The sequence below is a fragment of the Schistocerca americana genome, chromosome 4 (assembly GCF_021461395.2).
Source record: "Schistocerca americana isolate TAMUIC-IGC-003095 chromosome 4, iqSchAmer2.1, whole genome shotgun sequence".
Taxonomy (NCBI): domain Eukaryota; kingdom Metazoa; phylum Arthropoda; class Insecta; order Orthoptera; family Acrididae; genus Schistocerca; species Schistocerca americana.
Window position 1 is genome coordinate 540,736,000 of NC_060122.1, and position 15,946 is coordinate 540,751,945.

The 15,946-nt window shown below is 40.0% G+C and overlaps 1 protein-coding gene across 1 annotated transcript in view; it reads left to right on the forward strand.

Moving 5' to 3' along the window:
* The first annotated feature begins 805 nt into the window (after nt 1-805).
* Nucleotides 806-15,946, forward strand: part of LOC124612787 (methylosome protein 50-like) — a 42,061-nt gene continuing 26,920 nt past the window's right edge. Inside the window, exons 1-5 of the mRNA XM_047141185.1 lie at nt 806-1,058; nt 1,148-1,314; nt 1,543-1,718; nt 1,811-1,983; nt 2,063-2,240. Of these exons, the coding sequence (XP_046997141.1) occupies nt 935-1,058; nt 1,148-1,314; nt 1,543-1,718; nt 1,811-1,983; nt 2,063-2,240 (818 nt within the window). The 5' untranslated portion in view covers nt 806-934. The remainder of the gene's footprint in view (nt 1,059-1,147; nt 1,315-1,542; nt 1,719-1,810; nt 1,984-2,062; nt 2,241-15,946) is intronic.

A 15,946-nucleotide genomic window follows, 5' to 3' on the forward strand; every position in this document is an offset into this window, starting at 1 on the left:
AAGTGTATCATGAAAAAAGTTATATTTTTAATTAGCATCAGGTTCCTTGTACACCTCATCCCAGTGTAATTTCTGATGATTATCTCTGAAATTTCCAATTGTTGAGTCATTAATCGTTCAGCAGCCTACCTAGTTAGTTAAAGCTTTAAGTGATATTTGATGGAACAGTGTTATCACTCAGAAAAAATTGTTAAATTATGAAAAGCCTCCTTGTAAACTGAACATGTAATTATGGCTAAATTCAAATTGTGTTGGTTTTGTTTCTTGTAATTTATGATTGTTATTTGTAGACTGAATTTTTTGTTGTTCTCTCTCTCTGTATGCTTCTTAATTTGACTTGTCCTACATTCAGTATACTATTTAATTATGTAATGAACCAATGGGCCAAATAAATGAAGTGAAATAAAGATTTAAGTGTTCATTTTGTTGTTGTTGTTGTTAAATTGTTCGCTGTATTATTAGTAGGAGCATATTGTGCCATATATTTTTCTTCCCTTGATTTCTCTACCCAGTTATTAAAATAGTTTATTACGTTATATATACTTGTCGTGTATGTATATATCTAAATGTATTTACTTATTATCTAACAGTATAAGTAGTACATATCATAGTATAGTCTGCCGTACTGTCGTATTTTATTCTGTTGGTTTCTCTGTCCCATATTAATGTTGTTAACATTTTATGAATAGCTGTGACTTTATTATGCATTTAATTCTATTTACTTTTTAACGTATAGTGACGACACCTATATCACGTGTATGGTCAGTGGTTGGTAACTAAATATGAATGGGTATACTCGAAGTCGTTAATGGGTATGTTGGCAATACTGGTCGAGGGCATTTGTTACAAGCGGAAAGAGCATGTTTCGAATTTTGTAGCAGAAAAAGAGGGATTGTTAAGTTTAGGTAGGTACTAGGTAGAGAACGTCTTAGAAATGGAGACAGACGTAGGACTGTACGAAGTAGAGCCTAATCGGAATGCTGAAGCTTATCGCAACTTGCAGCAAGAACCTGTTACAGGCATTGCAAAATATTTAGATGTCATCGAAATTGCTGAAGGTATGTTTATTTCAGTGATATGTGTGTGTGTGTGTGTGTGTGTGTGTGTGTGTGTGTGTGTTTTAGTTACTAATTTGTTTGTTGTGCAGATGGATCTACGTTACTTGGATGTTCAGAATTAACGGGGCGGTTTTGGTGTGGCTCGCTCTGGTATTTTGAGGATGCAGAACTTACGCCAGATGTGTATAAATGTCTAGCAGGCGTGGATCGTGAGACGGGTGTATGCGATGGGAAGTTCCTGCAAGATAAGTATAAAGTAAGTATTCAGCAGAAGTATTTAATTTTTCGGGAAACGAGTGACATTCACCCATGTTGGGCCGAAGTTTGCACAGTTCTGCGCTTTGAAGGAGCTTTTGTTAGGTTTATTGATATGATGTGGCCTGATTTGTAATACTAAACAATATTGTCAGTGATTTTTGCATGTACTCAGTAAGTGTATATGCTTCTACATTTCAACAAATTGATTTAACATTTCTTGTCTTAGATTGTTGTTGGCGAAGACTCTGGTGTTATTCAAGTACTCGCCTTGATTGAATCTGAGGATAAAGATTCATTTCATTTTACATGCCTCGGGTCTGCTTGCGAGCATGATGATAGTGTTAGCTCCCTTTCAACATTTAACGATAAGAAGAAAGTTGTTTCAGGAAGTTTTGATTGCAGGTAATATATCTCACATGTTTTGCCACAGTTAATTATAAGAATTCATTATTACTGTGGGTAAATTTTAATTTTAAAATGTTTATCATATGTAGTGTAAAGGTATGGGATATAGAGGCACTAGCTCCAGAACATACGTACAGACCTGCTCACGCACATCATGTGACGTCAGTGACAACTAGTCCTATGGACAGATGCCTTCTGGCATCAACTTCTCTTGATGGTACAGCACTATTGTGGGACACAAGGAAATCCCAACCGTCTTCAGGTAGAAATATACTGTTAAATGAGATGAGATGTAAATTATTCTTGCTTCAGTTTAGACTAATGTATGTTTAATGTTGCAGTTTTATTGAGGGATATAGGGTTCACTTCAGTAGACTGGAGGCCACAAAAATCTGAGTTTGTTGTTGTTGGTTCCATAACTGGTGATATTTTTACTGTCGATGTCCGGCACCCGAAGCAACCTCTGGATACATTGGCTGTATTTAGCAGACCTGTCTATAAACTTAGGTTTTCCAATTGGTAAGTAAACACTTCAGTTACAATTTTTATTTTTGGCGTATTCTACATATTTCATCAGCGACTTAAGAAGCAATAATTAAAGTGCGGTGTACTCATCTTGTAGTGTGCAATAGGTAATAGTTTAGTTGCGCTGTGTTGGTGATCAAATTATTACAGTTCGGGATGAACAAGTTTTATTAACAGGTACACAAAGCAATCTGAAGAAGTGAAGATATAGAAATATCAGATGCCCTAATGAGATACTATCCACTGGCACACCGACATATGATAATCGGCACAAGAAGCCATACCGCTTAACACTCCCTATCTTGTTTGCTGATTTTAGAGAGACAGTTGATAATGATCTAGTTAGTTTGTAACTTGAATTTGGTAGGTAAGTGCTTTTGTAAACATGTCTGCCAAGTGATCCGACTTGGTACAGGATACAAGAATAAATGATCGTTGATCTTTTCACCACTTTCTCTGTGGTTAGTTAGTTCTTTTGTGGCGATCATTATTTTTTAACAATGGCATTGTGCCCTGGTATTCAATAAAGAGTTGAGGTGGCTGTTCTACATTTATACAGAGCTCCTGCCAGAATGTGCAAAGCCACATTTTCAGCAGCTGCATTAGATACAGCAACATACTCTTCTGTTGTAGATATGACAACATTTTTTTTTTTTTTCTGCAATATATCTGGGTAATAGGTCCTCTGTTTAATGTGGTGACGTAACTCGGCCAAATATCAGTATCTCCTGTAAACTGAGAATCTGAGTACGCACAGTGCTAGAGATTCCTCTCTCTGTGTTTAATTGTTTAATACTGTAGTATCTTGTACCTTGACAATATTTTTGGATGAGTTTAATCCTCTAAATACCGCGTGTATCATATTCTCATAAGGTACTGTGCATGGACTTGGTGCTGCATATCCAAAATGGTACATTTTTGTAAGTATAAATACGCGTATAATGTCACTACAATCTAAGGACATTAAAAGTCACAGAAAAATAGTACTTATTTTAACTTTGGTGCCAATTTAAAGGATAAAGATAAATTAATATGTAGCTATGCACTTTATTGAAAGCAAAAGTATTGCTTAATTATAATGTATAATATTGAATAATTACAGTATAAAACGTATACATGTATTTCTCATATTAACTGAAACTAATTACAAGGTACAACATACATAAAAATGAAAACGCTGAATATCAAATGCTGTCCACTTCAATTTCCCCAGCTCCACTTTGATGACAACAGTTGAAAACTACTTGGCATGTTGATTCTTGCATACAAAATGTTTTCATGTTGAGTAATGTACAGTAGTCTTTATTCTTGTGTGGGGCCCCATTACTGGCACGGACCTATCTTTTTTTTTTTTTTTTTCCCAATAAACTGTTTTGTCGATTTGGCATTAGTTGGTTCTCGGTAGTATGTGAGGTGGCAGCATGCGCACGCACGCACATATATGTAGTGTTCAAGGAGTCTGAAAGCCATATTTTCCAGGAAGTCCTGTTTGCTACATGTTTGATGTACATTACTGCACATCCACAATGTGTGTGCATTTATTTCTACCGTGTTAAAATATCTGAAGAATGTTGCGTTTTTCTTGAAGTCTAGTAAAATGAACGCTTTGTGTCAACTTTATCCACGCCCTCCCTCGGTATGGTTATAATCCGTTATTGGGGTAGGTTTTCCCGTTTCTGTGTCTTTCCTCACTATCGTGCATTGTAGAAAACAGGCGGACACATTTTTCTTCTTCTTTGGGATATTCATTGTACTGAGAAACGTTACACCATTGCCCAGAAGAAACTGTGCCAATGGATAGCTAGTATAGTAGTTGGCGATAGTTACATTTCTGAGACACTCAAGATAAGCTGAACCTGTTGCTTAACTATGTCGAATGGTTTGTTTGATGTAAAGCAAGAACATTCCCTTTGTTAAAGTATATCTCAAAGCTGTGGGCATAAAATCTTCTACTATTGCACGTGGCATACAATTTCAGGCTATACTTCGCGTGCTTGGCAGACATCTATTGGCTGACACTACACTGACCTTGAAAGGGAAGCAGAATTTAATCAGTCGTCACAAATTCTGATAGCGAGTAATTGATTTTGCAGTTACTTCTTTACAAGTCCCTGTACACCTCCCTAATGGCTGCTAATTTATTTTTTTTTTTTTTTTTTTTGTTGTTGCCCTCTCATCAGACCTGAGTCTTCCCATTAGAAACATACATCTGTTATAGGAAATACAACTCGGCAAACCATCATCCCTGCACCATTATGTTTCCAAGCTCTTCAGGAATTGGTGCAGTTACTTTGGTTTAGAGCGATAAAGAATAGAACTCCAAAAAGAGCTTTCATTTCTGAAGAGGAAATAAACAAAGAATCTCTCCCCCTTGTATATTGAATTGTACATCTCCGTTCTGAAACACACACATTTTGTGTAACCAACAGTTTTGTCAATCATATTCGTAGGTATCCGACAATGGAAACTCCAGGTAGAAGTATCAACCATATAGGAAAAGAAAGATCGCTACTTACTGTAAAAGACACACAAAGTTGGACAAGCGCAAGTAAGACACTTACATAAAGCTTTCGGCCCCAGCCGTCATTAGTAAAGAGACACACAGTTCACACACAAGAAGACTCATGTAATGCACACATGACTGCCAACTCCATCTCGGGCCAGAATGCAACGTGGGATTCAAGCGCAATCTGGAGGGGCGGGAAAGGGTAGTAGTGTATGGGTGCGGAGAGAGATGAACACTGTCTGGTGGAGTGTGCAGGGACTAGACTGCCAACATGTGCATCAGGAGGTTGTGGGGCATGGAGATGGGAAAAGGAGGAGAGGAATGGGGAAAGATGGGCAGATGTGTTGGCAGATGGCTGCAAATATAGTCTGAGGTGAGTGGGGAGGAGACAATAGGACAAATGGGGTGGAAGTTGTTGTAGGGTGTGGTAACAGTATGTTACTGTAGGTCGAGGCCGGTATAATTACAGGAGTGGAGAATGTATTTTAAGGATAAATCCCATTGCAAAGTTCAGAAAAGGTGGAGGGAAGGATCCAGATGGCTCGGGTAGTGAAATAGCAGTTGAAATTAAGTGTATGATCATCAGCTGCTTGCTGTGCCACAGGGTAGTCTACTTCGCTCTTGGCCATAGTTTGGCAGTGGCTGTTCATCCTGGTAGACAGCTGGTTGGTAATCATATGAATAAAAAAGCTGTGCAGTGATTGTAGCGAGGCTGGTGAATGACAGGGCCACTATTGCAGGTGCTCAGGCCCCTGATGGGATGGGATAAACTTGTGATAGGACTGGAATAGGAAGTGCAGGGTGGGTGGATTGAGCTGCACCTGGGTGTTCCACAGGGATGTGATAAATGTGGCAGGGGGTTGGGATTTGGAGTGGTATAGGGATGTACCTTTCTGTTAAATTATTCTGCCTGCCTTTTGTCACAGGAGTTCAAACCAGTAACAAACGAACCATATTTTGCCCGATGTCCAACTAAAACTTCGGCAGTCATGTAAGAATGCAAGAGTCTTGGTTTGGTAACATGGAATAAAATATTCTCAGCCTTCCAGCCACATAGTCATTAAAATTCTACAAGCTTTTGACAGGTGCTCTGTGGCTATTGTCAAGTGATAAGACTGCCAGTTTGCTACTACTCTGCCCTTTTATACGTTAGCTGTCAGCTGTGATGTGCTCGTGGGATTGTGATATGTGGACACACAATGACTTGGTGTTCGATGTGTCTGCTTCAACTTCACAATCACTGGATTGCACACCATGCTGAGTTACAGACCACTCTCTATTAAGGGTGTTATCAGTGAGTTTTATTTTTACAGCTTCTATAATTACTGTATCGGCAGTTGTTAGTGTGAGCCTGTACAGATGTTTAATCAGATCTGATCCAATGACCGTTTTCTGAAGCATGCTCAGCTAAATCTCGCATAGCAGATCCCATTTCATTTTTGTGTAGTTTATATGTGATAGGTGTTAATAATATTGGAGGTTTGCACTTGATACATTGACTGGCATGAAAAATGCAGCACTTCACTTTTTTACAAAAACAAATTTATTTTAAATTTGACACTTTTATGGAAATTGTGGAAGGTGTAGTTCTCAACACTTCTGCAGTGTAACACTTAGATCTTCCACCAAAACATCTTTTGCAGCTTGTACGGGGCTATTAATGGCACGTTTACTCCAGAAAGCTAATTATGACAATCGCAGAAAGATCCTACAAAAATGTGTGACTGAAAGGGGAACAGTTCAGTGTGCAATAAGAATGGGAATGCACTATTCGCTTACTTTCAGTAATGTCTTCCAGGTTGCGCAGGAAACAATTAAGGCTAGTGCAATAAACAATCAACACTTCATCATTTGCTTGCAAAGCAATGCCAGTAATATACTCTGTCTCAAAAAATTTGTTGAAGTAATTTGCTTTGATTAAACAGATCATTACGTGAAGATTAGGTGTCGTTTATTGGGTGGTGTTTTTTTTTTTGTGCTGGTCAGTATATAATGTATATTTTCTGAATTTACTGTGCAGTTTGTTTTTATAATGGAAAAATGCATTTTATTTCCTGTGAATACTGACTTCAGATTTTTAAGTCAGTGTGTAACGTCTGTTTTGCATTCACATTTGATGGCTTTGCAAACTCTCAACCAAATTATCACTTTCCACCCTAGTATAGATTCCAGGCCATGCTACTGAACGGTGTCACTACAACCAAGATTTTGTGAAAGGGACGGGAACACTGCCACTCTCTAGCCCAGTTAAAAATATACTAACAGAACTTCTACTGCAAAATTAAAAAGTGAATAAGCATTTTTGACAATGAAGCAACACAGGTAGGGCTCGTAGGTCTATCTCACATTTAACAGAGGCAGCACTTTCACTTTGAGCTTTAACCTGGTTTATAGAAGTATATAGTAGTCTGTAGTTTGCAGAATGGCTGCTGAAAATTTTTGTCAAGTCAGTACTCGTTATATAGAGGGAAGTAGATTACGCGTGTTAGTGGGAATAGCCTTCTGAAGACAGACATGGTTGAAATAACATAAGACGTCAGAAAATATTTAGCATGAAATGTTTTCAGAGTTGTAGACGGTGAGGTGGTAAGAGAGATGTTGTCTTGTTTCACATCATCACACCATTCAGCACAACAGTGTCAGATATGTAAACACCACTTGAGGATTAGGCCTCGTGTCTGTTCTGTCTGGCTGACTGCTGCCTACAGGGTGGTAAAAGGAGTGAACAAGTTGGAAACATTACAGATTTTTTTTTTTTTTTATACAAAGTGAGATAGGATTATGTGAGGATAGTGCATATATTCATATCAAATTTATTTACCTGAGTACTTTGTCATGTGGTGGCTATTGTCATAACTAATTTCATTACATTAATGCTTGATATTTCTTCTCCTGTCGTCATGTTCCTGTAATGAAGATATAGTATATTTTCATTTAAGGCTGCATCTTTTATTTGCAAGGGTGAATTGATAAGATAGTAAGCCATATAGCAAATAATTTCAAAATAAAAATTTGAGCTCAGTGTTTCTAATTCTTATTTGTTCAAATAAGAAATTAATTACAGCTTTGCAAAAAAATTATTTACAGCAAAAATAATCTTCAGGTGACAAAAATTTCACTGTTATTTTAAGATTAGCATGAAGAAAAGCTGACTTGTGGCCACACCTGGAAAAAAGGAGGGGAGGTAGGGAGGGAATTGGCAAAGAATCTGATCACTTGCACTTCACCCATTGCAACAGCCAAATGGATGAACAGATGCATTGGACTGTTGTAAATGCAGTTGTTTGATGTGGTCTTACACATTTCCATTTCAAGTACCCTTGAAAATTTTGCAGTGGCATTATGAGGACTTCTTACAGTTTCACCCTTTTCCAAATTGAGCTCTAAAAAATTCACTATTTTCCCCCAGTGACTGATTTTCACATTGTTGTTATTCGACCTTTACCCTAAATGTCCCAAAATGATATTGCATGAGTGTTTTTTACTTGCAGTAAGCACTTACCATGCGCTCTTCTTCATGTGCAGAACTTTCCTCACAGTATTTGACAGGTTGTATTTGCTGTATGCCAGCTGTCCCCACCCTTGTGTTGCTGTGGCTCAGTCTGGTTAAACAGAAAAGTGAAGGCATATATGCAAAAGGGAAAGCATAAAATGTATAGGAAGTGTATTATGGAAAGGATAGATTGCTACTAACAGTATAGTGGAGAATGCTGAGTTGCAGATAGGCACAACGAAGAGACTCCTAAATAAGTAAGCTTTCTGCCAAAAAAAGGCCTTCTGAATTAGACCCCACACACACTCATGCAAATGCAAGTCAAACACATGACCACTGCAAACAACTGTGCATGGTGGGAGAAGTAATCTGGAAGGTAGGGGTAAGGGGGGAGGGATAGGAGGGTAGGGGTGAGGACAGTAAAGTCCTGTTTGTGGGAGCATACAGGGATAAGGTGGAGAGATACACAGCCAGGTTCTGTCAGAAGGTTAGACGGTGGGGAGGAGTGGGGATGGGGGTGATTGAAAAAGGAAAGAATTAGACTGTGGATGTGGGTGCATTGGTGGAAAAGAAGGGTGTTTAATGGGAACACAATGGGGATTGGTGGGTGGAGGACAATAACCAACAAAGGTTGAGGCCACAGTTTCAGTGGCCATTCATGCAGACCGCTTGTTGGTTGTCACGCACATGTAGAATGCAGCTTGGCCTTAAGATTGCATGAATGGTTTCACAATCAACTCTGCCTATTACGGGACAGGTGTGGTGGTGGTGGTGGTGGTGGTGGTGGTGGAAGGATGTATGGGACAGGTCTTGCTTCAAAGTCTATTACAGGGACATGAGCCATGAGGCAAGGGTTTGGGAGCAGGGGTTCTGTAGGGATGTGCGAGTATATTGTGTAGGTTTTGGTAGGTGGCAGAATACCACTCTGGGGGGAAGGGTGGGAAGGATAGAGGGTAGAAAATTTTCATGTTCGGGCATAACGAGGCAATTGATTCAGTTGCTGCTGAGTTTAGACAACATCTCACACCCACAGCCTTTTAACTTCTCTCCTTTCCCACTCTCGCCTACCCCATCCTGCCCTCCATCTAACCTCCTGACTGCACCTAGCTGCCCTACCCTCTCTGCACCTTGTTCTTGTATACTCCCTCAAGCAGCACTTCTGTCCTCACCCCTCCCCACCCCATCACCCCTCCCCACCCCCAAGATTTCTCCTCCCATTGGACAGTTTTTTGCATTGAGGTGTGTGTGTGTGTGTGTGTGTGTGTGTGTGTGTGTGTGTGTGTGTGTAAGCCTACTTATTTGGCACTCTTTCTGTTGTGCTTGTCTGTGACTCAGCATGCTCCACTATATGATGAGTAGCAATCTATCCTTCTCATAATATTGTCATTATTCCATCCTGGATTTTCATTGTTTGATGTATGGGAATTGGAGATATATGTCCTAATCTCCTCCTGCCCCTCTTTGTCCATTTCCTCCTTACCGCTTTCTGTGCCTATTTTGTCCCACCCCCTCTGTCCATCACATATTGCCCTTCTCTCTGACCTTGAACGTTCTTTATTGTTTTGCAAATTCAGATTCTGTAGTAATATTCTCATAAATTCTTGTCATAAACCTATAAAGCCATACATACAGTTTCCCTTTTTGCAAGCAATGTTATACATACGTCCGTACATTTATTACAGTAATTTGTAGAAATTTGAAATAAATCGAGAGAGTACTTTTGAGGTTTTGCTAACACTGTTTCTACTTTATGAACTACATATTTATTTACACTCTCTCTCTCTCTCTCTCTCTCTCTCTCTCTCTCTCTCTCTCTCTGCAAAGATCAAAGATGCTGTAACTTACCAAACGAGAAAGCGCTGGTAGATACACAATTAAAAAAAAAGCACACACGCACACACAAATTTCAAGCTTTCGCAACCCAAGGTTGCTTCATCAGGAAAGAGAGAAGGAGAGGGAAAGATGAAAGGATGTGGGTTTTAAGGGAGAGGGTAAGGAGTCATTCCAATCGTGGGAGTGGAAAGACTTACCTTAGGGGGGAAAAAAGGACAGGTGTATACTCGATCTCCCCCCCCTACCCCCCCCTCACACACACACACACACACACACACACACACACACACACACACACACACACACAGAGGCAGACTTTTGGAGAGTTAAGATTTTAAACAGATGAACAATAGCATTTTTATTTATGTAGATGTAAATATTTTTATTTACTCAGTCTTCAGTCTCCAAAAGTTCTTCAGCTTCCTGTGAAATTTTGACATAATGTTGCATTTGAATATGCGAGTGTTTTTTATATACCTACAAGAGTGCCATATGCAGGGTGATTCATGAAGATACACAAATGTTTTAATATGTTATTCTACAAGGAAAACTAAACAAAAACGTTCATACAAACATAGGTCCACAAGTGTTTAGTTACGGCTAATAAAAGATTTTGCCTGAAATTTAGCAACTTCGCTAATATGAAGCCCTCGCAAAACTGTAAGAGGTTAAAGTAAAGCACGATTTCCATTTATTTTGTTGTTATTGGTCTGGTGAATCAAATGAAACATCTGCAGTAGTTTTCCAGAACATCCAGAGAAGCAAAGATTATTGTACAAGTAAATTAGTTTATTTTCCATTAAGAATGTGGAAACATTTGTCATTGTTGGCAACAGTTAGTGAGTTGTTAGTCATTACCTAACCTTGAAACGAGGTAGTTTTCTGTATTGCTCAGGGAAGGAACATAACACAACAGTGTATTTAAGTGAAACCACATAGTATCTGTTGTAGTTTAACATAAATTAATAAAAGCAGACTATCTATCATACAGTTTCAGTCAACGTTATTACCATCATTTTTCCAAAATTCTCTAAAACTTCTGTTGAAAACTTTGTGTAATTGTCGGGAATTAAAAACAAATTAGGCCAAGTAATTAATAAATTAAAAATTTTATGAAATTACTTCTTTGCTTTTCTGGATATTCTGGAAAACTACTGCAAATACACGTCTGGGGTATGTTTTATTAGATTCACCAGACCAATAACAACTAAATAAATTGAAATTGTTTTTCTTTAACCTCTTACACTTTTGCGATGGTTTCATATTGATGAAGTTCATAATTTTCAGGCAAAATCTTTTGTTGGCCATAACTCGGTAACTAAAAATTTGTGGACCTACGTTTATATGAACTTTTTTCTTTAGTTTTATTTGCAGAGTAACACATTAAAAATTTGCATATCTTCGTGAATCACTCTGTATGTATAACAATTTTATTCTTGTATTTTATTTATATCATATGGTGCTCCAGTAGGTGTCGGAGACCTCGTGAATATTAGAATGCAACTTGTTAAAATTTCGAAGGAATTGATGAAGAACTTTCGGAGCTACAGTTTTGAGCAAATGAACATTCACATTTTTATGTAATAGATTTAATATTTAAAAGATCTCTAGAATCTTTATTTGCTGGTTTAATATATTTGCCTCTTTCACAATAAATATATTTTACTATGTTCAAATCTATGTGTGAACAGTAATGTATTCTACACTGTACTGTTGTCTGAAGTTATGGCATATTGCTATACATAACAGTTAATGTAATAGCATTGTGAAATGAATCTTTGTATTTCTTTTGTCATGAGGTATCTGTATAGGATATAGGGAATGCAGTAAATCTGCAAGGCTTTTTTGACTGTGTGAAGTCTCAACTATGTTATCTCAATCTTAGCTAATTTACAATGTGTGATGTTCCAGAATTTCTGTGAAATGTGCTTCTGATATCTTAAAGTAGCTGACACTGAAGTTGCGTTGCTTGATAGTTTGAACAAAGAAATCTCATCAACAGTTGAAAGTCCAGGATGGAATAACAATGTGAAAAGGATAGATGGCTACTTACCACATAGAGGAACCATCAAGTTACAGACAAGCACAATGAAGAGACTGCTAAACATGTAAGCGTTTCAAAAGCTTAAAAGTTCAGCTGTCGCAGACAGGCACAATGGAAAGTCATTGTGCCTGTCTGTGACTCAATGCCTCTGTTGTGAGTAGCAATCTATTCTTTTCATGTTGTTATCACTAAGAGTTGATGCTTAAACTTTCATGCTTTCATGGTAATCTGCGGAAAATGTTGAAGAGTTGGTGAAACACAGTTCTTTAATTTGGAAGCCAGAATAAGGTTGTGTGTGTGCGTGTGTGTGTGTGTGTGTGTGTGTGTGTGTGTGTGTGTGTGTGTGTGTGGATAATATTCTTGGTCTGTGTTTTATGAAGACGGCAATATAACAACTTACTTAGTTTAGTCAGTGTCTCATAATATACAAAGTGAAATGAATGCAAAATGGGTATCAAGAGTTGCGCGCTCGGTGCAGTAGAGAACAGATGTACTAATGCTGTCGCTCCACTGTGATGACTCGTGGATGCGACCTGGCACACGTCTTCCGAAGGATGGGGTGGTGGGTCACTGCTTGGTTGAGCCTGCTTCCGAACAGGCTTTATCTGGCCATTCACATATGATGACAGAAGAGTTGGATGTGGCAGACCGTTGTCAGGTGGAGCCTTCTCTCTCGCCTGCTACACTGACACTGCCTGCATTGGACTTAACAGATGGAAGACTTGTCCAGTGATGAAGACCCACTGGTGCACAACCCAGCACTAAGCACGCTTCCAACTGCAGAGTGCAAGCATCGCAAAACTGCCAGCGTGCTGTTCCGCCTCGATGGCGAGCGGCGCAAGAGGTGAGATGTGGTGCAGACAGGCATCCAATAGAAGGCATCCAAGAAGAAGAGATAGCCCACTGTCTCAACTACAGGCAGCAAAAAGGGCACCATAGCTGACAACAGCATGGCGGGGCTTGCCTTTTCTAGTCAAAGCGAGCAGCAAGGCCAGCTACTCCCCCTCCCCATGGTCTACATAAACTGCCAACCGTTTCACCATGTTGATGGAAGAAGATATGGCAGAGCAGCAGGGGAGTGATACCGATGCCCAAGGCGGCCACCCTACACAAGAAGATTCTGCCAACTCCCACCCAGCAACAACAGTCAGCCGGACAGAGAGGTGGTTGCTTCTCATTGTACTACAAGTGGAGGAGGACTACTGAGGATTCCTGCAGCTCCTGAATAAGTGGACTGTGCTGACGACATAGTAAGGGCTGCGCGAGAAAACCTGGTGCAACTTCAGGTTGTAAATTCAGCAGACTACCGGATGTGCTGGCAGAGGCATCAGTGTGTGTGATCCACTGGTACTTGGGTGCCTCACTTCCAGAAAAACTTTTGAAGGTTATATGCAAGGGCTTCCCCAATTCAACAGGCCCTGAATTCCTGAAGAAGGAGCTGACTGACATGAAATTTGATGTGTGTAAAGTAACATGCATCAAATCCTGTGTCACATACGAGGGGATGTTATTGCTGTCGGTCATCACAGCCGAAACACTTGAGAACAGACAACTCTTAAAGCTCAAGTGGGTGGCCAACACAAAGGTCAGTGGATCATTGAAGCAGAAGGGGATGGTGAAGTGTTTCTGCTGCCAATAGGTGGGGCATGAGACTCGCCACTGCTCCTTTCCAGGGGCATGTGCAAAATGTGCCAAGAACCATGCCAGCGGGCACTGCTCATATCCAGACGCGCACACCCAAGAGTGCAAACTGCAGCGGTCCACACACGGTGAGTTACAGAGGCTGTGAAGTTAAAATAGCCGCAGTAACATGCCAACGCAGCAAGCTGCCGCCCAAGCAGACAGCCGGATAGTCTTTCCACTGTTTGTGTCCAGGCATGCAGGCAATGACAAGGCAGGCCCATGTAAAGATGACACTGACCAGCGAGAACAACACCTGTGGCCCATAAGCAAATGGCAATCGGAGAAGGCGCATCTGTGTCGTGAAGTGTGTCTGGGAGGGCACACCAGATCAGCGAGCCGACCCACCAAGAAGGACGGCATGCAGAGCAGAAGCAGACAACATGGTGGAAAGCAGGAGGAGTGGCAACACTATGACCATGCCTCAGCTGCACCCAGCTGCCATGCAGCACCCAGTGCGAACAAGTGAGCTAGCTGCAGTTGTCGCCTCACACTCTGCAGTGCTCAAAAAAGGTGACACGTCTGGCTGAGACACTGCAGAGAGTATTTGAGGCCCTGCTGTCACCGTGGCCACGCTGACTGCAATGCAAACACAGCCTAAGCTGCTCACAGCGTTGTCCGTGCCTGAAGTATTTAAGCCTGGGCCTCTCGAGTGCCCATGACAGCTGACTGCCTCAGTCAGTATAGAAGCCAAAATTTCAAAGAGGACTAACCTCATCTGGTGACAACGAAAACAGAAGAAACGTACCAGTGACCAAAAGAAAGAAAGAGTAGGGGAGGCATAGCAGCCATGACTGCTAGTATCCCACTGCAACCAGGCGGTGACAGTGATCCCTGAAGAAGTTGCCAGTGTGCAGAAATGTGGAAATACAACAGGTTATGTCATGTGGGTGTTGAAATTAGAAAATTTGAGATCTCTCTGATATTGTGGATGGAACTGAATTTCTTGAAAAATGCGAAGCAGCATAAAAAGACAAAGGCATAGCATTATATGCTGAGGACAATTGACAAAAACGTCAGGCCACATGTCTTGTGAAACTTCAAAGGTTATGTCCAATAAACTTTAAGCAATTTTTCTCAAAGATCTTGGCTGTTACTTAAATAATTTTATAGTTGTAAACATGATAAAACTAGACTAGTACTATAATGGCATTGCAGAATAGGACATTTGAACTGAATTGTCTGCAAGGCAGAAAAGATGTTGGAAACTATAATCCTACTCGGAGTATTGTTGTGACAAATTCGGCAGTGTCTGCTATAACCTCGGCCAGCAGTTCCCCGGTATGTGTTGGCAGTGTTACCTTGTGTGTTGTGCATAGCAAGTGCAGTGCAGAAATTGGTATGGTGCTCAAATGCTAGGAACACAGTGTTGGGTCTCACAAGGGAATGGTCCAATAACACATGTTGAAACCTACCCTGAAATCTTTTACAAAATTTTAGTTGCTAAGAGGCACTGCAAGTACTAAAAAAATATCTGAAAATTTCCAAATTTGTAGTGTGCCAGGTGGTGGTAGAAATGTACACCACTGCTGGTGCTGCAGCACTCTCTCTCTCTCTCTCTCTCTCTCTCTCTCTCTCTCTCTTTCTCGAGGTCGGCAGTACATTTGTATAACATCTATTACGAATTATCAGTTGCTTTTTGCAGCATTGGTAAGTATGGACCATACAGATAAAGTTGAATTAAAATTTATTGTGCTTTCATAAGGCATGCCTGCTAATAGTACCTCTTTATTTTCCCTTCCAATTTCACCGTAGTGTGGAATCAAATTAATGTTCTCAATTTAGGAGTGGTGAAATATGAAAAACATGGTTTCCAACTGAAATCGCATACTTCTTTTGAGGACGTACATATATGTGTCATTTGTTAGTTGATTTCCTTGACATTCATTCGAATGATATCGACATTTTGTTTGAAATTGTGTATACGGTAGAAGAAATGGCAAATAACTGTGAAGATTCCAATAATTATGGTAATAGAGCATGTAAAGGCAAATGTCAGCCATCCAGGTGGAGCCTAAAATTGACAAGTGATGACCCAGGTGCATTCTTGAGTGGAAAACTATGAAAAGAGTAAAAGATCAGTTTATTCGTTTAACATACAGTGAAATGTCTGAAGAACCGAATGTTTCCTGTCTGGCTGTCGG